The sequence below is a fragment of the Neoarius graeffei genome, chromosome 18, assembly GCF_027579695.1.
Source record: "Neoarius graeffei isolate fNeoGra1 chromosome 18, fNeoGra1.pri, whole genome shotgun sequence".
Taxonomy (NCBI): domain Eukaryota; kingdom Metazoa; phylum Chordata; class Actinopteri; order Siluriformes; family Ariidae; genus Neoarius; species Neoarius graeffei.
The window spans coordinates 26,134,030-26,153,475 of NC_083586.1; the positions used below are offsets into that span (position 1 = coordinate 26,134,030).

The 19,446-nt window shown below is 38.3% G+C and overlaps 1 protein-coding gene across 1 annotated transcript in view; it reads left to right on the plus strand.

Moving 5' to 3' along the window:
• The window catches only part of dmd (dystrophin), a 509,910-nt gene that overhangs the window by 40,538 nt on the left and 449,926 nt on the right, over window positions 1–19,446 (plus strand). The window contains exons 4-10 of the mRNA XM_060898614.1: window positions 3,189–3,266; window positions 4,023–4,115; window positions 4,415–4,587; window positions 4,693–4,811; window positions 5,962–6,140; window positions 12,298–12,432; window positions 17,309–17,500. Of these exons, the coding sequence (XP_060754597.1) occupies window positions 3,189–3,266; window positions 4,023–4,115; window positions 4,415–4,587; window positions 4,693–4,811; window positions 5,962–6,140; window positions 12,298–12,432; window positions 17,309–17,500 (969 nt within the window). The remainder of the gene's footprint in view (window positions 1–3,188; window positions 3,267–4,022; window positions 4,116–4,414; window positions 4,588–4,692; window positions 4,812–5,961; window positions 6,141–12,297; window positions 12,433–17,308; window positions 17,501–19,446) is intronic.

A 19,446-nucleotide genomic window follows, 5' to 3' on the forward strand; every position in this document is an offset into this window, starting at 1 on the left:
CTACCTCAGAATTCTTCAGTGTAAACCATCAGAAACTTGAACACAACTTGGAACTTGGGAGTTATAACAGGACAATGAACCCAAACATGCATCAGAGCTGGTTGTAGAGGACAAAGCAGGCTAACATTGAGCTTAAAACAAGTCCTGACTTCAACCCTACAGAAAATTATGTGGACCGTGCTTATAAGTTGAGTCCATGCCAAGAAAACAAAAAACAAAAACAAATTTAATTGAACTCTGCCAATTCTACCATGAAAAGTTGTGAAATATCCAACCAGAATTCTGCCAGAAGCTTGTTCATGGTAAACAAAAATGTTTGGTCAAGGGGAATCTTGCGAAGAGACATTTTACCCAAATATTAAGTGTGCTGTATGTATTTTTGACCCTGTATGTATAAATTTGACCCTGTGGTGATTTCAGAAAACCCAAAGAAAAAATTACAACTTGTGCACCACATTCTAGTGGTTTTTTTAATTAAAGATGTATGCTGTACAATCATTCTGCCACAGAAAAAGAACAGTTCAAAGAAATTACTGAAAGCCCAAATACTGCCATGACATTCACATCCAAGATGATATTCATGTCACTGTATGTAAACTTCTGACCACAACTGTATCAGTAAAAATGTCCATAATAGAGTCCTTGAAAGCTGATATTAGGGATAAGTTTATCCAGGTTTTGGGTTTTTTGCAGATCACTCCAGTCTTTGCTTGCAGCAGCTTGGAATGACAACAGACCAAGCAGGGTATTTGTTTCACAATCAGAATCCAGTTTATTGCTAAGTACGTTCATACATACAAGGAATTTGCTTTGATGTTTGGTGCGTGACAATTAAGAGACAAGAATTTACGTAAAGAGACAAAAGTAGAAATATAAATAGAATAAAATATGAAGAAATCTAAAATCGACAGTTAGAAAAGAAATAAACATTTTTAAAGAGTATGAATGCAAACAGTAATGTGCAAACAGAAATCCAAAGGGGAAGTGCATTATTGGGACTCCTTGAGAGTGGGTGTGAGTTCAGAGTCAGTGGGGGTCTCTGACCTTGTTGATGAGGCCAAATGCAGTGGGGAAAAAACTGACCTTGTGATGTGAGCTTTTGGTCCGCAACCTCCTGCCAGAGGGGAGTGGCTCAAAAATGTTGTGTCTGGGGTGGGAGGGGTCAGCCACAATCCTTTCTGCCCTCCTTAGGGTCCTGGAGTCGTACAACCCCGATTCCAAAAAAGTTGGGACAAATTACAAATTGTAAATAAAAACGGAATGCAATAATTTACAAATCTCAAAAACTGATATTGTATTCACAATAGAACATAGACAACATATCAAATGTCGAAAGTGAGACATTTTGAAATTTCATGCCAAATATTGGCTCATTTGAAATTTCATGACATCAACACATCTCAAAAAAGTTGGAACAGGGACAATAAGAGGCTGGAAAAGTTAAAGATACAAAAAAGGAACAGCTGGAGGACCAAATTGCAACTCATTAGGTCAATTGGCAATAGGTCATTAACATGACTGGGTATAAAAAGAGCATCTTGAAGTAGCAGCGGCTCTCGGAAGTAAAGATGGGAAGAGGATCACCAATCCCCCTAATTCTGCACCGACAAATAGTGGAGCAATATCAGAAAGGAATTTGACAGTGTAAAATTGCAAAGAGTTTGAACATATCATCTACAGTGCATAATATCATCAAAAGATTCAGAGAATCTGGAAGAATCTCTGTGCGTAAGGGTCAAGGCCGGAAAACCATACTGGGTGCCCGTGATCTTCGGGCCCTTAGACGGCACTGCATCACATACAGGCATGCTTCTGTATTGGAAATCACAAAATGGGCTCAGCAATATTTCCAGAGAACATTATCTGTGAACACAATTCACCGTGCCATCCGCCGTTGCCAGCTAAAACTCTATAGTTCAAAGAAGAAGCCGTATCTAAACATGATCCAGAAGCGCAGACGTCTTCTCTGGGCCAAGGCTCATTTAAAATGGACTGTGGCAAAGTGGAAAACTGTTCTGTGGTCAGACGAATCAAAATTTGAAGTTCTTTATGGAAATCAGGGACGCCGTGTCATTCGGACTAAAGAGGAGAAGGACGACCCAAGTTGTTATCAGCACTCGGTTCAGAAGCCTGCATCTCTGATGGTATGGGGTTGCATTAGTGCGTGTGGCATGGGCAGCTTACACATCTGGAAAGACACCACCAATGCTGAAAGGTATATCCAGGTTCTAGAGCAACATATGCTCCCATCCAGACGACGTCTCTTTCAGGGAAGACCTTGCATTTTCTAACATGACAATGCCAAACCACATACTGCATCAATTACAGCATCATGGCTGCGTAGAAGAAGGGTCCGGGTACTGAACTGGCCAGCCTGCAGTCCAGATCTTTCACCCATAGAAAACATTTGGCGCATCATAAAACGGAAGATACGACAAAAAAGCCCTAAGACAGTTGAGCAACTAGAATCCTACATTAGACAAGAATGGGTTAACATTCCTATCCCTAAACTTGAGCAACTTGTCTCCTCAGTCCCCAGATGTTTACAGACTGTTGTAAAGAGAAAAGGGGATGTCTCACAGTGGTAAACATGGCCTTGTCCCAACTTTTTTGAGATGTGTTGTTGTCATGAAATTTAAAATCACCTCATTTTTCTCTTTAAATGATACATTTTCTCAGTTTAAACATTTGATATGTCATCTATGTTCTATTCTGAATAAAATGTGGAATTTTGAAACTTCCACATCATTGCATTCCATTTTTATTTACAATTTGTACTTTGTCCCAACTTTTTTGGAATCAGGGTTGTACTTTCAAATGACCCTTGATATGTACAAATTTAAATGCCCAAATTAACTTGATAAAAGGATTGTATGGTAACCTGAAATGTATCTGAAAAACTGAGATATTTAGCCTAGGTGCACAAAAATTTTGGCTTAAACTGCACCTGAGTGGAGAGAGGCAAGGAAAGGTTCATAAGATTATTATTCAATAATTCATAAATCTGTGAAAGATGAAAAATCGTTTTAAAGACGTTATACATCTCTTAACATTCAGTGTAATCTGAATGCAACTTAAGCTTTGTTCTGATCTGAAGCCCAATGCAATTTTTTCAAAGTTTTGCAATGCATCATATATGTACTGTGTGTATAGTTTGTGTTCAGTTTATGTATATGCTGTACCTGCAGGTGAAAGAGCGTGGTTTCACCCGTGTGCACTCACTCAATAATGTCAACAGAGTGCTAGAGATCCTTCAGAAGAACAATGTGAGTTATAGGCAAAACAGTTCTGTTTATATTTCAGTATACAGCATACACTATTTATTTATTTATTTATTTATTTATTTATTTTTTAATTAATAAAACAGTTATTCTCCAAAATCGAGTCATACATGAGCTGATAGCTGACGAGTTGCGTAGGGCTGATTCGGCTATAAGCCACGTACGACGAGATTGAGTGGAATAACTGTTTTATTCTATCCACATTCACTGGGTTTTATGAAACAGAGCATTTTTATTTTTTGCAAATTCGCTAAATAAAAACTTTAGACAAAACATCCTACAAAATTTCCATTTCTGCTTAGAACGTAAAGAAACCAGTGAAATGACCGTAGCAATTTGTGAAAAATGCGAATAATAATTCTTGAAAAATAAAAGAAGATACATTCTTGGCATCAAATACTTTTATTCCATACTTTGTTGCCTTTTTTTTTTATTTTTTGGGGTTTTGTTTTTGAGTAGAGCTTTTATTTCGTCCTCCGTTGGTTCAGCAACATGTGCCGGCATTTTTTTCCCCTCTACTCACAGTCTATTAGCTGATTACCTAGTAGTAGAGTAGCCAATCAGAGCACGCGATAAATCAGTGGAAATATATATTAAATGAAATGTTTACATGAAAACATGTACCAGACACTTTTTAAAATTTGGTTTAGACAGAATTTATGAGAGAACATGATTTTATACTTTCCATGTTGATTTATAAACAGTTCAATATCCTGATTTACCGGTATGTACTACGTCTAGGTTGAGCTGGTGAATATTGGAGGAGCTGACATTGTCGATGGCAATCATAAGTTGACTTTGGGACTCATCTGGAGCATAATTCTTCACTGGCAGGTAAGAGCACATCAGTTAGTCATGAGTCATATTGTAACCCGACTACTTCAAAGTTTGACGTATGTGTTTTGAGATGCTGTTCTGCTCACCACGGTTGTAAAGAATGGTAAAGTGGGCTTATTTGTATGGTTACTTTTTTATTCTTTGAAAACTGTATTTATAAATAAAACAGGAATATAATCTGGCAGTTAAATTGAATGTTAATACTCATTATAAACAATTCACATTATACAGAAAAGAAGTAGGCAACATGGTCAACAAGAACAACAATATTTTGCAAAGCTTTTCTCCTGTTCTAGGTGAAGGACGTGATGAAAGATGTGATGGCAAACTTAAAGCAAACCAGTAGTGAGAAGATTCTGTTGAGTTGGGTTAGGCAGTCCACCAAGAGCTACCCGCAGGTCAATGTTGTAAACTTCTCTAGCAGCTGGGAAGATGGTCTGGCCTTTAATGCTCTTATCCATAGCCACAGGTTAGTGCTACAGTCGTATTCCATATATTTAGGTTAATTTAAACAATTGGGAAATACAGTTATAAATGCTAAGGAACTGTGGGATTTTGTTTTTATTTTTGCAAGGCCAGAGCTGTTTGACTGGGATGTGGTGGAACAGATGGATAAAGCTTTTGACAGGTTGGATCATGCTTTCGCCATTTCTGAAAGGCATTTGGGCATTGAAAGGCTGCTCGACCCAGAGGGTATCTGTTCTTATGCTTTATATTTACATTTACTTTTGTTGTGTTTGTAGTAATAACCATGAGTTCTTCTTGATTTAGCTAACTGCTTTATTATTATTATTGGCACCCTTCATGCAAATGGTCAAAAATGATAACTGCATGCAGTGAATGATGTTTTGATCTTATATATAAAATATGGGAATGCTGTATAACTATCATAATTTTTAAACGCAGTCTTTTCATGCATTTAATGGTCCTACAGAAAGTAGTAAAGACTAAAATAGTGAGATTGTATGAACCTGAGTATGCTTATAGCAATCATACTCTGTGTAATACTCTTGGTAGAACAAACGCACAATACAATTTGCAGTGTACATAAAGTATGTAAAACGTCTCTTGAGCTGGCACAGTAGTACAGTATGCAACACAGCTCCAGGGTTCCCTGTTTTATCATGAGGCTGTGTTGAGTTTCTCTCATAGGCTTGCATAAACTAGTTGACAAATGCATGCACCAGTTGCCTCTGTGGGGAACTGTCGATTAGTCAACACATTGGAAAGAACAGTGACACAGATGACAAAGAAAGCAGGCTAAATATACTTTGTTAGCACAGTATACTTTCAGTTTTTAACAATTATGCACATTTATTGTACTGATTTATTTGTTTGTGGTTAACAATATAGCCTAAAATAGTATTGAAGCTAGAAATGTAATTTTTAGCTGGCATATGGCTAATAGATGTACACTCTGATATGTTCTTTGCTGTTGTTTATTTGCATTTATCTGCACTAATAAAATAGCCATAAAATAGTCACATCCTGAATCAGGTTTTGTTTTAACTGTGGAAAAGACGACTAGTCTACTAGTTGACTACTTTAGTAAAAATGAACAGTTGCACAACCCTAATTCTGTGCATTTTATCCCCGTGTCCATTTTGTGTTTCCGCTGGGTTCTCTGGTCTGGTTTGTTCTGTCCTCACAAAACATGCTGGCAGGTGAATTGAACTCTAAATTGCCCCTAGGGTGGGTGGGTATATGTGTGTGTGTCCTTGACTCACATCCTCATCATCATGTCCCTGACCAGGACAAAGCTGAGTTGATTGAATGAATGGATTGATTGATTGATTGATTGATTGATTGATTGATTTTTATTTGGTTCTTTTTACTCTGTTAGATGTGGCTACTGCTTCTCCTGATAAGAAGTCTATAATTATGTACATCACCTCCCTGTTTCAAGTTCTGCCCCATGGTGTGAGTATGGAGGCTTTAGAGGAGGTTGAGACTCTCCCCCAAGCTGTAAGCAGTAAAGAGAAACATTTCCACTTTCAAACACAACAGCGTTATTCCCAGCAGGTCAGTTCTTCAACATTACATCTAGTTTACAAAAACATTAGGCCTCATGGAAGAACATTTTCACATTCTTATCTTAAATTCCACTTCCTTTTTTTTTTTGTACAGTGGGCTTTTACAAATGTGACACTTCAGGTTCAGCAAACGCTCCTTGTACATGGCCACGGAGGCTTCTGTTAAGTTTTTAGCAATATTTAATAGTCGCCATCAACGATATACATACAGGCAGCCTGTGAAATCTTTTTTTTAGGTTATCCCTGTTTTTCCATATACCCCACAGTATACATACAAGCGCTTTGAACTACTGTATACAACCCCGATTCCAAAAAAGTTGGGACAAAGTACAAATTGTAAATAAAAACGGAATGCAATGATGGGGAAGTTTCAAAATTCCATATTTTATTCAGAGCAGAACATAGATGACATATCAAATGTTTAAACTGAGAAAATGCATCATTTAAAGAGAAAAATGAGGTGATTTTAAATTTCATAACAACACATCTCAAAAAAGTTGGGACAAGGCCATGTTTACCACTGTGAGACATCCCCTTTTCTCTTTACAACAGTCTGTAAACGTCTGGGGACTGAGGAGACAAGTTGCTCAAGTTTAGGGATAGGAATGTTAACCCATTCTTGTCTAATGTAGGATTCTAGTTGCTCAACTGTCTTGGGTCTTTTTTGTCGTATCTTCCGTTTTATGATGCGCCAAATGTTTTCTATGGGTGAAAGATCTGGACTGCAGGCTGGCCAGTTCAGTACCCGGACCCTTCTTCTACGCAGCCATGATGCTGTAATTGATGCAGTATGTGGTTTGGCATTGTCATGTTGGAAAATGCAAGGTCTTCCCTGAAAGAGACGTCGTCTGGATGGGAGCATATGTTGCTCTAGAACCTGGATATACCTTTCAGCATTGATGGTGTCTTTCCAGATGTGTAAGCTGCCCATGCCACACGCACTAATGCAACCCCATACCATCAGAGATGCAGGCTTCTGAACTGAGTGCTGATAACAACTTGGGTCGTCCTTCTCCTCTTTAGTCCGAATGACACAGTGTCCCTGATTTCCATAAAGAACTTCAAATTTTGATTCGTCTGACCACAGAACAGTTTTCCACTTTGCCACAGTCCATTTTAAATGAGCCTTGGCCCAGAGAAGACGTCTGCGCTTCTGGATCATGTTTAGATATGGCTTCTTCTTTGAACTACAGAGTTTTAGCTGGCAACGGCGGATGGCACGGTGAATTGTGTTCACAGATAATGTTCTCTGGAAATATTCCTGAGCCCATTTTGTGATTTCCAGTATAGAAGCATGCCTGTATGTGATGCAGTGCTGTCTAAGGGCCCGAAGATCACGGGCACCCAGTATGGTTTTCCGGCCTTGACCCTTACGCACAGAGATTCTTCCAGATTCTCTGAATCTTTTGATGATATTATGCACTGTAGATGATGATATGTTCAAACTCTTTGCAATTTTACACTGTCGGACTCCTTTCTGATATTGCTCCACTATTTGTTGGCGCAGAATTAGGGGGATTGGTGATCCTCTTCCCATCTTTACTTCTGAGAGCCGCTGCCACTCCAAGATGCTCTTTTTATACCCAGTCATGTTAATGACCTATTGCCAATTGACCTAATGAGTTGCAATTTGGTCCTCCAGCTGTTCCTTTTTTGTACCTTTAACTTTTCCAGCCTCTTATTGCCCCGTTCCAACTTTTTTGAGATGTGTTGCTGTCATGAAATTTCAAATGAGCCAATATTTGGCATGAAATTTCAAAATGTCTCAGTTTCGACATTTGATATGTTGTCTATGTTCTATTGTGAATACAATATCAGTTTTTGAGATTTGTAAATTATTGCATTCTGTTTTTATTTACAATTTGTACTTTGTCCCAACTTTTTTGGAATCGGGGTTGTATGACACTCCTAACTTCAGATAACCATGTAAATGAACTTGTGTAAACATGATGAATGCTATCTGTGCATAATTCTGCATGATTTATGAGAATTGTAAATTAGCATAATTAATGCTCCAATAATGCCATATAAGGTTACGCATCCTGCCCTATATGTCAGGAAGTGTTCATTCATGAAAACGGCATCAAAAACTACAAGTTCAGAGATTAAAGTCCCTGCTTTTGGAGATGCAGTTAACCTTAAATCACTGCATAATTTAAGTCGTTTTGCAGTTTGAGATTTTCATTTTGTACTGTTATACAATATTATCGTTAGCCAATTTAAATTAATGATGTTATAGTTAGGTTATATGAGCACATTTAGAATTATATTATAATTTGAATTGTATCATCAAACAGGATAATGTCAACACAATTATGAAGTATGTAAGATTTTCAAATGCAAAACTACTTCAAAGTAATGAAATATACAATCCGTTTGGATAACAGCAGAATAATTGCACATGACTCCCACAACAGATCTGGACCACTCGTAAATTCTGTTCGTGCCGAAGAGAACATTCAAAATATGAGAAGATTGGTGAATGAGACAAGTTCTCCGAAATCATTTGTAGAAGCCAGTTCAGAATGAATCCGTTCATACAAGTGAAGCTCATTGTTGACATATGTTTCTAACTTAACATAACAGTATTTGAAAATCTCTTCTCTAAGCTCATAAGTACACACTTTGAAACAGTAAAAAGTAATCATTATTCCCATAAAAAAGTTTGAGGGATGTGATTTGATTTTGTCCTTGATATTTATTTATTCATTCTTTTAAAGTAAATATATTCCACCAAGTGCAGGATGAGTCATAAAATGCTTCTGATGAACTGTAAAGATCACAGAGTAATCGACAAAACAATTATTTGTGTTTTATGCGCACTTGTACAAGTGTTCATAACACCAAAACATTTACAGTAAGCTCCAAAACACCCATTCGGATTTTATGGGCACTTTAAAATGAAAAGCTGTAACTGGAGACTTCTCTGGTACAAGCAAACAGCTCAGGAAAGAACATTTAGTAAAGAGTCATTCTTCCTCTGCCAAGGTGAATCTTAGGGTTTGGTAGTACACTGCAAAAAATGACAGCAAGTGAGGATACAGTACCAGTCAAAAGTTTGGACACACCTTTTAATTCAGTGTTTTTCTTTATTTTTATTCATTAAAGGACACTTCATGCCTTAAAGTAATGATAGCTGTCGTTTCTCTTTACTTATTTGAGTGGTTCTTGTCATAATATAAATTACTACAGTTGTGGAATAGGGCTATTTACTGTATTTTTGTTATTTACTGTTTACTATTTGATCTCAAATGCATTAAGAAATTAAGAAAACATTGCATTCCATTAATTAACTTTTGACAAGACATACCTGTTAATTGAAAAGCATTCCAGGTGACTACCTCATGAAGCTGGTTAAGATAATGCCAATAGAGTGCAAAGTGTCATCAAGGTAAACGCTGACTACTTTGAAGAATCAAAAATACAAAACCTATTTTTTTAAACACTTTTTGTTTATGTACCACATAAATATCCATAAGGGCGGCACGGTGGTGTAGTGGTTAGCGCTGTCGCCTCACAGCAAGAAGGTCCGGGTTCGAGCCCCGTGGCCGGCGAGGGCCTTTCTGTGCGGAGTTTGCATGTTCTCCCCGTGTCCGCGTGGGTTTCCTCCGGGTGCTCCGGTTTCCCCCACAGTCCAAAGACATGCAGGTTAGGTTAACTGGTGACTCTAAATTGACCGTAGGTGTGAATGTGAGTGTGAATGGTTGTCTGTGTCTATGTGTCAGCCCTGTGATGACCTGGCGACTTGTCCAGGGTGTACCCCGCCTTTCGCCCGTAGTCAGCTGGGATAGGCTCCAGCTTGCCTGCGACCCTGCAGAACAGGATAAAGCGGCTAGAGATAATGAGATGAATGAGATAAATATCCATATACTGTATGTTGTTTCATAGTTTTGATGTCTTCAGTATTGTTTTACAATGTAGAAAATACAACCCCAAATCAGAAAACGTTGAGACGGTATGTTGAAATTGAAATTAAACCTGAAAACAATGATTTGTAAATAATCTTTGACCTGTATTGCACTCAAAACAATATAACAGCACATTATTTGATGTTTTGCCTCATTATTTTTTTTAAATAAATACTTGTTTCGATTTTGATTCTTGCAACACATTTAAAAAAAAAAACTTGATGGTAAAGCATTTACCACTTTGTAATGTTGCCATTCCTTCTCACAACCCTTAAAAGATGTTTAGGAACTGAATACACCAAGTGATGACGTGTTTCGGATGTTATTTTATCCCATTCTTCCTACAAACTGGTGTTAAGTTGTGCAACAGTATGGGGTTGTTGTCATATTTTCCATTTCAAAATTCACCACACATTCTCTATTGGGTTCAGAGGGGACAGGCACCGTCTTCTTCCACAGTCATGCCTTTGTAATGTGTGCAGAATGTGGTTTTACATTGTCTTCTTGAAATATCCCTGGAAAAAATGTCATTTGGAAGGCAGTATATGTTGCTTCAAATTCTGAATGTACTTTTCTGCATCAATGCTGCCATCACAGAGGTGTAAGTTACCTTTCCCAAGGGCATTGACACAACCCCATACCGTGACAGTTTTTGACTTGTTTCTAGTAACAGTCTGGATGGTCCTTTTCATCTTTGTTCAGGAGCACACGGTGTCCATTTCTGACAAAAAAAAAAAAAACGGCCTGGAATACTGATTTGTCTGACCAAGTACACATTTCTACTGTGTGATGGTCCGTGCCAGATAGCTCCGAGCCCAGAGAAGTTGATGACGCCTCTGGACACAGTTAACATAAGGCTTCCTTTTTGCACAGTAAAGTTCTAACTGCCATTTAAAGACGTAACTCCATATTTTAGTACTTGGCAAAAGTTTGCAAAAGTAAATCCTGAGCCCATGTGGTTATATCAGCTATAGATGAATGACGATTCTTGATGCAGTGCTGTCTGAGGGATTGGAGATCATGGGTGTTCAGTTTAGGCTTGCGCCTTTGCCCTTTACACACCCGAAATTCCTCCAGATTCCTTGAATAATCTATTCCATAATCATGATATTATACACTGTAGAGGGTGAAATATCCAAATCCATTCATGTCTTTTTTTTTTGAGGAACAACAAACTGGAGATCCTCAGCCCATATTTGCTCCTCAAACACTAGGCCTTTCCTGGATACAGCTTTTGTACCAAATCATCATTACAATCCCCTGTTGACATCACCTGTTCCAAGTCACCTAATTATTTAATTGTTTTGCCTCATTACTCACCCTAAATTGCCCTGTCCCAACTTTTTTTTTGGAATGTATTGCAGGCCTGAAATGCAAAAACGGATGTATGTTAACAAATGAAATGAAGTTGGCCAGCCAAAATATGATCTTGAGTTCATACCATCTGCAATGAAATACAAGTCAAAGAAAATTTAGAAACCCCTGTTTTTGTTTTTTAATTTGCATTTTTCATACCGTCCCAACATTTTCTGATTTAAAGTTGTAGTCAAAATACAGAAAAACCTACGAATGAGTAGGTCTATCCAAGCTTTTTATTGGTACTGTATGTTGAATAAAAGAAAGGTTATGTAATATTTCTAATTGTAACAATCGTTTGAATATTATTTAGAATATTTATGAAGCCTATTGACTAATATCAAGCTTAAAATGGCACATAAACATCCAAGACTGAAATGCTTGAAAAAAGCCAATAGAATAAGACAGTTTCAAGTTTGAAATTAGTAAGAATGTCTAGAAAAAGGCTTAATAGTTATATTAGTTTAATGTGCCTATATTTAAGATATCTTTGACTTGCAAGGTACAGTTTTTTTTTTGTTGTGTGGCATATGTCAATACATGTTTAAATGACATTTAAATATGGCATTAATGTGTAATATAACGTTTGGTTATGAAAAACCTGCATCTGCGCCAATAACTCGGAACTTATTTTAAAATGTTAGACTTAGCATTGTAAGAATAACATCTTTTGCTGATTTTTTTTTTAGCAACTGTTAAGCAATTTTTTTTTTAACTGTCTCTTGGTCTCTGCCATGAATATTCTCTTTTCCCCCTTCCCTCACAACCTTGTATTGTATGCCTGTTTCTATCTTGTAACTGTGTTTTGACTGATTTATTCCAATGTTTTCTTGTTGCTTTGTGATGTTTAATCTCTGCAGTGTTTTTCTCTTCCTCTCTCAGATCACAGTCAGTGTGGCTCATAGTCAAGTACGCAGCCAGTCTCCTTCAAATAAGTTACGTTACAAAAGCTATGCCTTCACTCAGGCTGCATATGTTCGGTCTCCTGAACAGACAAGAACGACCCCCGCCACACTGGTTAGCCTCCATATTATATCATGTTTGTTTGCTTATGTGTTGTATGTAAATGTTTGCGTATTCCGAACCACACCAAAAGTCTTGGTTGCATTTCAGAAGTTTTGGAAACACTGTTGTTCTTCATACTCTCATGGCATGTTGATCACCTGTAAAATGCAAAGCACGTTCCTGACAAAGCTCATTTGCATTTAGTCATGCCCACAAAACTCTGCAAAAGGTCAAGTGCACAGAGGGATGGAAACACAAAAAGGATGAAAGATAAACGGTAAAAGAAAGGACAAAGGCAAAATTCAGAGTTATTTTGACTATTTTTTTTTTTTTTATTCCAGTAAAAATATTCAACATTGTAAGAGCACCTGAAAAGGTAAAAAAAAAAAAAATCCAGAAAATGTGTATTAGTTGTGAAATAATTTAGGTGACAATAAAATGGTGCGGCATGAAAAAGGAGGATGGAAAAATATCTATATTGTGCCCAGATGATGACACACGTGACGCCAAGTACGTCACACAGGGAAACTGCTCTTTTTAAATTATTTTAAGTGTCTCAGCCAACTGCAGGATCTAGGGTGTTGCACAGCGTTAAAAGGCAAATGGAACCAATTTACAGTGCCCTCCACAATTATTGGCACCCCACGTAAAGGTGAGGAAAAAATCCTCCATCTGGTGAAGTAGCATCATCTCACACTGAAAAAGTCCAACCTTTATTTGAAATAAATTTATTCAGAGAAAAACAAATCCCTCAACAAGAACTAATTATTTTCAACAAAAACATATGTGCTCCGATTATTGGCACCCCTGGAAATTATAGTGAACACAGTGTAACTGAAGCATGTTTCTCATTTAAATTGGACATTTTTGAGTTGATTGGAGTGTGTAGGAATTTTCAAGCTGTAATCCATGGCTTCCTGATTAACTGGGGTACAAATGTGAAGTGACACAGAGGCCAAATTCCCTTAGTCATCTATCCACATGGGAAAGATAAGAGAACACACAAACTAAATAAAGGAGAAGTGTCCTGACCTTCATAAGTCAGGGAATGGTTATTAAAAGAAGTTACTCATCTGAAAAGGTTCATTTCTACTGTTAGGGCAATAATAAAAAAAGTGGACATCACATGGAACTGTTATAAACTCGCCTGTAAGAGGATCCACGTTTACTTTGCCCCATGTACAGTGAGGAGGATGGCAAGAGAGAGAGAGAGAGAGAGAGAGAGAGGCAAACCCCCCCCCCCCCCCCCCCCCAAGGATCACTGTTGGTGAAATTACAAGAAAAAGTAAACTCTTGGGGTTACCAAGTCTCCAAAACTACCATCAGATGCCACGTCCATGTCAGCAGATTATTTGGAAGGTCTGCCAGAAAAACCCTTTTCTGTCAGTTAATCACAAATTCAAGTGCCTGAAGTTTGTGAAACTCTATTACAACTTTGACTGGAACCGTATTCTATGGTCTGATGTAACAAAAATGGAACTTTTTGGCAAGAAACACTCAAGGTGGGTTTGGTGTAAAAAGAAGTATGGCTATAATGAAAAAAAACCTGATCCCAACTGGAAACTATGGTGGACGTTCTGTGATGTTTTGGGGCTGTTTTTCCTCCAGAGGCCCTGGAAACCTTGTTAGGATACACAGCATCATGGACTCCATGAAACACCAGGACAACATAAATCAAAATCCGGTTGCCTCTGCCAGGAAACTACCGTAAAACTGGGTCGTCATTGGATCTTCCAGCAGGACAATGATCTGAAGCACATGTCCAAATCAACACAGAAATGGTTAACTGACCACAGAATCAAGCTTCTGCCATGGCCATCTCAATCCCCTGACCTGAACTTCAGTGAAAACCTGTGTGGTGAGCTGAAGAGAAGAGAGCACAAGAGAGGGTCGAGGACCCTGGATGATCTGGAGAGATTGTGTGAAGAGGAATGGCCTCAGATGGCCTGCTTTGTATCTCCAACCTTATAAAATGTTACAGGAGAGACTCAGTGCTGTTTTATTGGCAAAGGGAAGTTGTCCAAAGTATTAAATGCAGGGGTGCCATTAACTGTGGCACATATGTTTTTGTTGAAACAAATTTTTTCTTGATGAGAGATTTGTTTTTCTCAAAATAAATTTATTTCAATTAAAGATTGGATTTTTCTAATTTTTTTTCAATGTGAGATGATGCTACTTCATCAAAAGGTGTTATTTTTTATTTTTTAAATATAAACCCTTTTTACTAATCTTTACAATGGGTACCAGTGATTGTGGAGGGCACTGTATAAGCCAGTTTTCATTCTTCAAAAACATCATATCAGACTTTAAACATCCTTTCTCTCATAAGTGTAAAATGCAAAATTGTACATGACAACTATAGTCCTAAAGTTATCATGTCAAGTGTAGTCCTCAGCAACCATAGCAAAACTGTAAGTTTCCAGAGCCATCTGCTAAGTGTATCTTTCAACTGTCCATATGGTGCCGTCCTCCACAAGAGTGAGGTCATGAGACTCCAGCCAGAAGTAGGGCATCAAGATGGATCAGGCAGGGCTGAAGGGAGGTCAGCAGCATCACTGCTGTCTCATTCTCAACTTGTAACAAGAGAGAATCTTAGATGTGTGGGATTCAAATGGTTGTTCATTTTAACAGTAATTCTTTTCAGAATGTCCCATTATAATATTCTGTTTCCAAATTTTCCCTTGGTACTGCCTTTTTAGTCTTTGTTTTAATTTGACCTTTTGAGGGTTTTGGACATGCTTTATTCACATGAAGAAAATATTTGATCTGGTTTTAGAGCACTAATTTTATCTGCTGCAACAGGCTATATGGCAAAAGTTATAACTAAGGACATTGACTATTCTATCAGACGAATCTTTTAAACTTCCACATGTGGTGTGGCCCCGAGGTGTAGAACTCAAAATTAATGAGGCAATTCAACACACAACACTCCATTAACCACAATTAGACATGAAACATTTCTGAAAACTTTAATCGTTTACTGGCTAACTTAGCCCAAGGTGAAAGGGGACCCCCAAATTAATCAAAGGCTATGAATAAATATTGCAGTTTTTATCCAATTTTTGGGATATTTTCAAAGAAATATTGTCGCTGGCTTATTCAAGGTCAATATTTTCTTGAAATAGATGTTTTAATTTGCTTTGATGTACATTTGGTCATTTTTGGCTTGTGTTTATTGCTTTAAAATTTGGCAACAGGATGGTTACTAACACTGGTGCAGTTAATGGGCATTTGATATTTTGCTAATTGCAATAATATCGGACAACAAAATATGATGGTGGAATGCAGAAAAAGAAAAGAACTTTGGAAGGTGTTTAACTCTTGTTGCTACTGAATTAAGAAATGAAATGAGTACTGTAACGAAGAAAGGTTTGTGACAATCAGTTGAACATAAAACAAGTTACAGCTGCTTTTATCAGGTTAGACTTGTATGTCTCTATAGACCAGCTGTGCCTTGTCAATATGATAGAGCAATGGTTAGCTAGTCAGTTTTTATCCCCCTCACAAATTAAGTTTGTATAGAAACGGGTTCCATCTGGTCACGTTTTCGTTTCCGGGTCTCATCTCATTCTCTCATTATCTCTAGCCGCTTTATCCTGTTCTACAGGGTCGCAGGCAAGCTGGAGCCTATCCCAGCTGACAACGGGCGAAAGGCGGGGTACACCCTGGACAAGTCGCTAGGTCATCACAGGGCTGACACATAGACACAGACAACCATTCACACTCACATTCACACCTACGCTCAATTTAGAGTTACCAGTTAACCTAACCTGCATGTCTTTGGACTGTGGGGGAAACCGGAGCACCCGGAGGAAACCCACGCGGACACGGGGAGAACATGCAAACTCCACACAGAAAGGCCCTCGCCGGCCATGGGGCTCGAACCCGGACCTTCTTGCTGTGGGGCGACAACGCTAACCACTACACCACCGTGCCGCCCCGTTTCCGGGTCATATCTTTAAAATAACTGAATATATCTTCATAAAACTTTGTATAAATATCAAGCAACATGTAAACTGGTGCTGTTTGCTATTTTGGATTGTTGGAAAAAAAGCATTTTCCAAATTTTTACATAAAAATTAGATTTTGACTTCGTTTCTAAGAGCAATGTTAGTTTCCGGAGCATATAACGAAAACTATTCATGATACGGATTTGAAACGTGGTATACATGTTAACAAGGTGATGTAGATGTGCCTTTTCATACTAAGAAATTTGAGAAATTTTAGTTTTTCATGTTTCCATAGAAACAATTTCAGACTTAGCCTCTCAGGTTAGTCTTAGGGGTAGGTTTTGTTTCCGGAGCAGAACTTGAAAACTATGAGTGGTTTGGTCTTGAAAGTTGGTATATGTGTTGATTAAGTAATGTATATGTGCCTTTTGATACTAAGAAATGTGAGAAATTTTAATTTTTAGCTCACCTGGACCAAAGGTCCGTTGGGTTTATGCCATGGGTTGCTGAGGTCAGTGTAAAGAGGTAGGGTTGGTTTCCTGCAGCAGAACTTGAAAAATGTGACAAATAATATCTTGAAACTTGGTATATAGTTGGTGTATAGGGCGGGGGATATAGATGAGACTGTCTTCTTGTTGTTTTTTTTGTTGTGCTGTGCACCTCTGAGCTGCTATATCCAGATTCCAAACCATCAAGCCAGTTTTGAACCACCCTGATTTTATCAGTCTGTAATTACATATTCTGCCTATACAACATTTCCTTGAAATAGAAAACTAGGAGCAACACTAACAGGAGTTTTTTTTTTTTTTTAATTAAAACAAACCACCAAAAGTTTTTGACTTGGTAAAATATTTTTAATGACCAAATCTGTAGAATGTAGCTTTATGTTTTAAAAAAAATAATTTAACATTCCTGTCATCTCTCTAAACCATATACAGTCTTCAGAAAGTCCAGAGGATATGTGGACTTCCCCTGGTCCTCTCCAACATGGCACAAACCAGCTAGAAAGTTACCAGAATTCCCTGGAAGAGGTCTTGACATGGCTTCTGTCTGCTGAAGATGGCCTGCAAGCTCAGCCACCCATCTCCTCTTTTGTAGAAGAAGTGAAGGAGCAGTTTCACACTCATGAGGTCATTTGTAAAAAGTATATTAATGTAATGGAATGATGCATGCATTCTTATGTATGTGTGCATGGTGAAATTTTGACTACACTGTGTATAGTTTTGAAAACTACAGTGCATGTTTTCCTGAACTGCAATAGATGTTTCTGCTGTAGATCCATAAGTAAACTTCGAAAATTTAAAAGAAAATCTGGTTACTTCAAAAATGAAAATTAATTGCAATTAATTGGATTTTATTTTAAGTCTACTGAAATCTGCCCTTCCTAGCTGTAAATAAAGTTTTTACCTCATCTACTTATTAAAATAAACCTAAAATATTCCTGCCAAAATTGAAAGAATTATGATTTTACAATGGGTAAGTAGTTATCACTTTTGGGTTGGTTTTTTTTTTTTTTGGTCCACAGAGTTGCATGAACTAAATCAGAATTTACAGAAAAGGGAACATAAAGTAGTCTCTGAGCCTGTAACAAAGGAGAGTTCCATGTTTCAAAACACCAATTTGCCATTTGTTCTCCCATATTTACTATATGTGCAAATATGGTGGTGTGTGTGTGTGTGTGTGTGTGTGTGTGTGTGTGTGTGTGTATATATATATATATATATATATATATATGGGGCGGCACGGTGGTGTAGTGGTTAGCGCTGTCGCCTCACAGCAAGAAGGTCCTGGGTTCGAGCCCCGGGGCCGGCGAGAGCCTTTCTGTGTGGAGTTTGCATGTTCTCCCCGTGTCCGCGTGGGTTTCCTCCGGGTGCTCCGGTTTCCCCCACAGTCCAAAGACATGCAGGTTAGGTTAACTGGTGACTCTAAATTGACCGTAGGTGTGAGTGTGAATGGTTGTCTGTGTCTATGTGTCAGCCCTGTGATGACCTGGCGACTTGTCCCCGCCTTTCACCCGTAGTCAGCTGGGATAGGCTCCAGCTTGCCTGCGACCCTGTAGAAGGATAAAGCGGCTAGAGATAATGAGATGATATATATATATATATATATATATATATATATATATATATATATATGCACACCACCATATATATAAATATTACACACACACAGAGATCAGCCATAACATTAAAACCCCTGATAGCTGGGTTGTAAGCGCGTAGCTGTCTTGACCAACCCAGGCTGTGTACTGTCTAGCCTGGTCATGATGACTCAGTGTTAGCCGTTGGGGTTTTATTTTTCTCTGTTTAGTTGTACTTTGTCAGCTCATTTGTATGGTTGGCTTATTTTCCTTGGCTGTCTGCTGATTGTCACTTCAACAGAATCTGCCACTAAGTGTTATTCTGTCACTTGTTCATTTGGCACTAAAACTTTTTTGTCTACAAGTTCAGCACTTCTTGTACCTGACTTTTGCGCTTGTAGTATGTCGCTCTGGAGAAGAGTGTCTGCTACATACCTGCAATATAATAATGTTATGTAATGGTGAAGTGAATAACATTTGATGATCTTATTCCTGTCAAGCGGTGGGATATATTAGGCAGCAAGTGAACAGTCAGTTCTCCAAGTTGAGGTATTGGCATCAGAGCAAGCATCGGGAAGGGTCGGAGCGACTTTGACAAGGGCCAAATTGTGATGGCGAGAATGCTGGGTCAGCATCTCCAAACCAGCTGGCCTTGTGGAATGTTCGTGGTATTGAGTGGTTAGTACCTGCAAAACGCATTCCAAGGAAGGACAACCAGTGAACTGGTGATAGGGTCAGGGGCACCCAAGGCTCATTGTTGCATGTGGTAAGCGAAGGCTAGTCTGATCTCACATAAGAACTACTACAAGTGGCAGAAGAAGTTGATGCTGGCTATGATGTAAAGGTGTCAGAACACAAAGTACATCACAGCTTGCTGTGCATGGGACTGTGTTGCCACAGACTATTCAGAGTGCCCATGCTGAACCCTGTCCATTGCCAAAAATGCCAACAATGGGCATGTGAGCTTCAGAACTGGACCATGGAGCAATGGAAGAA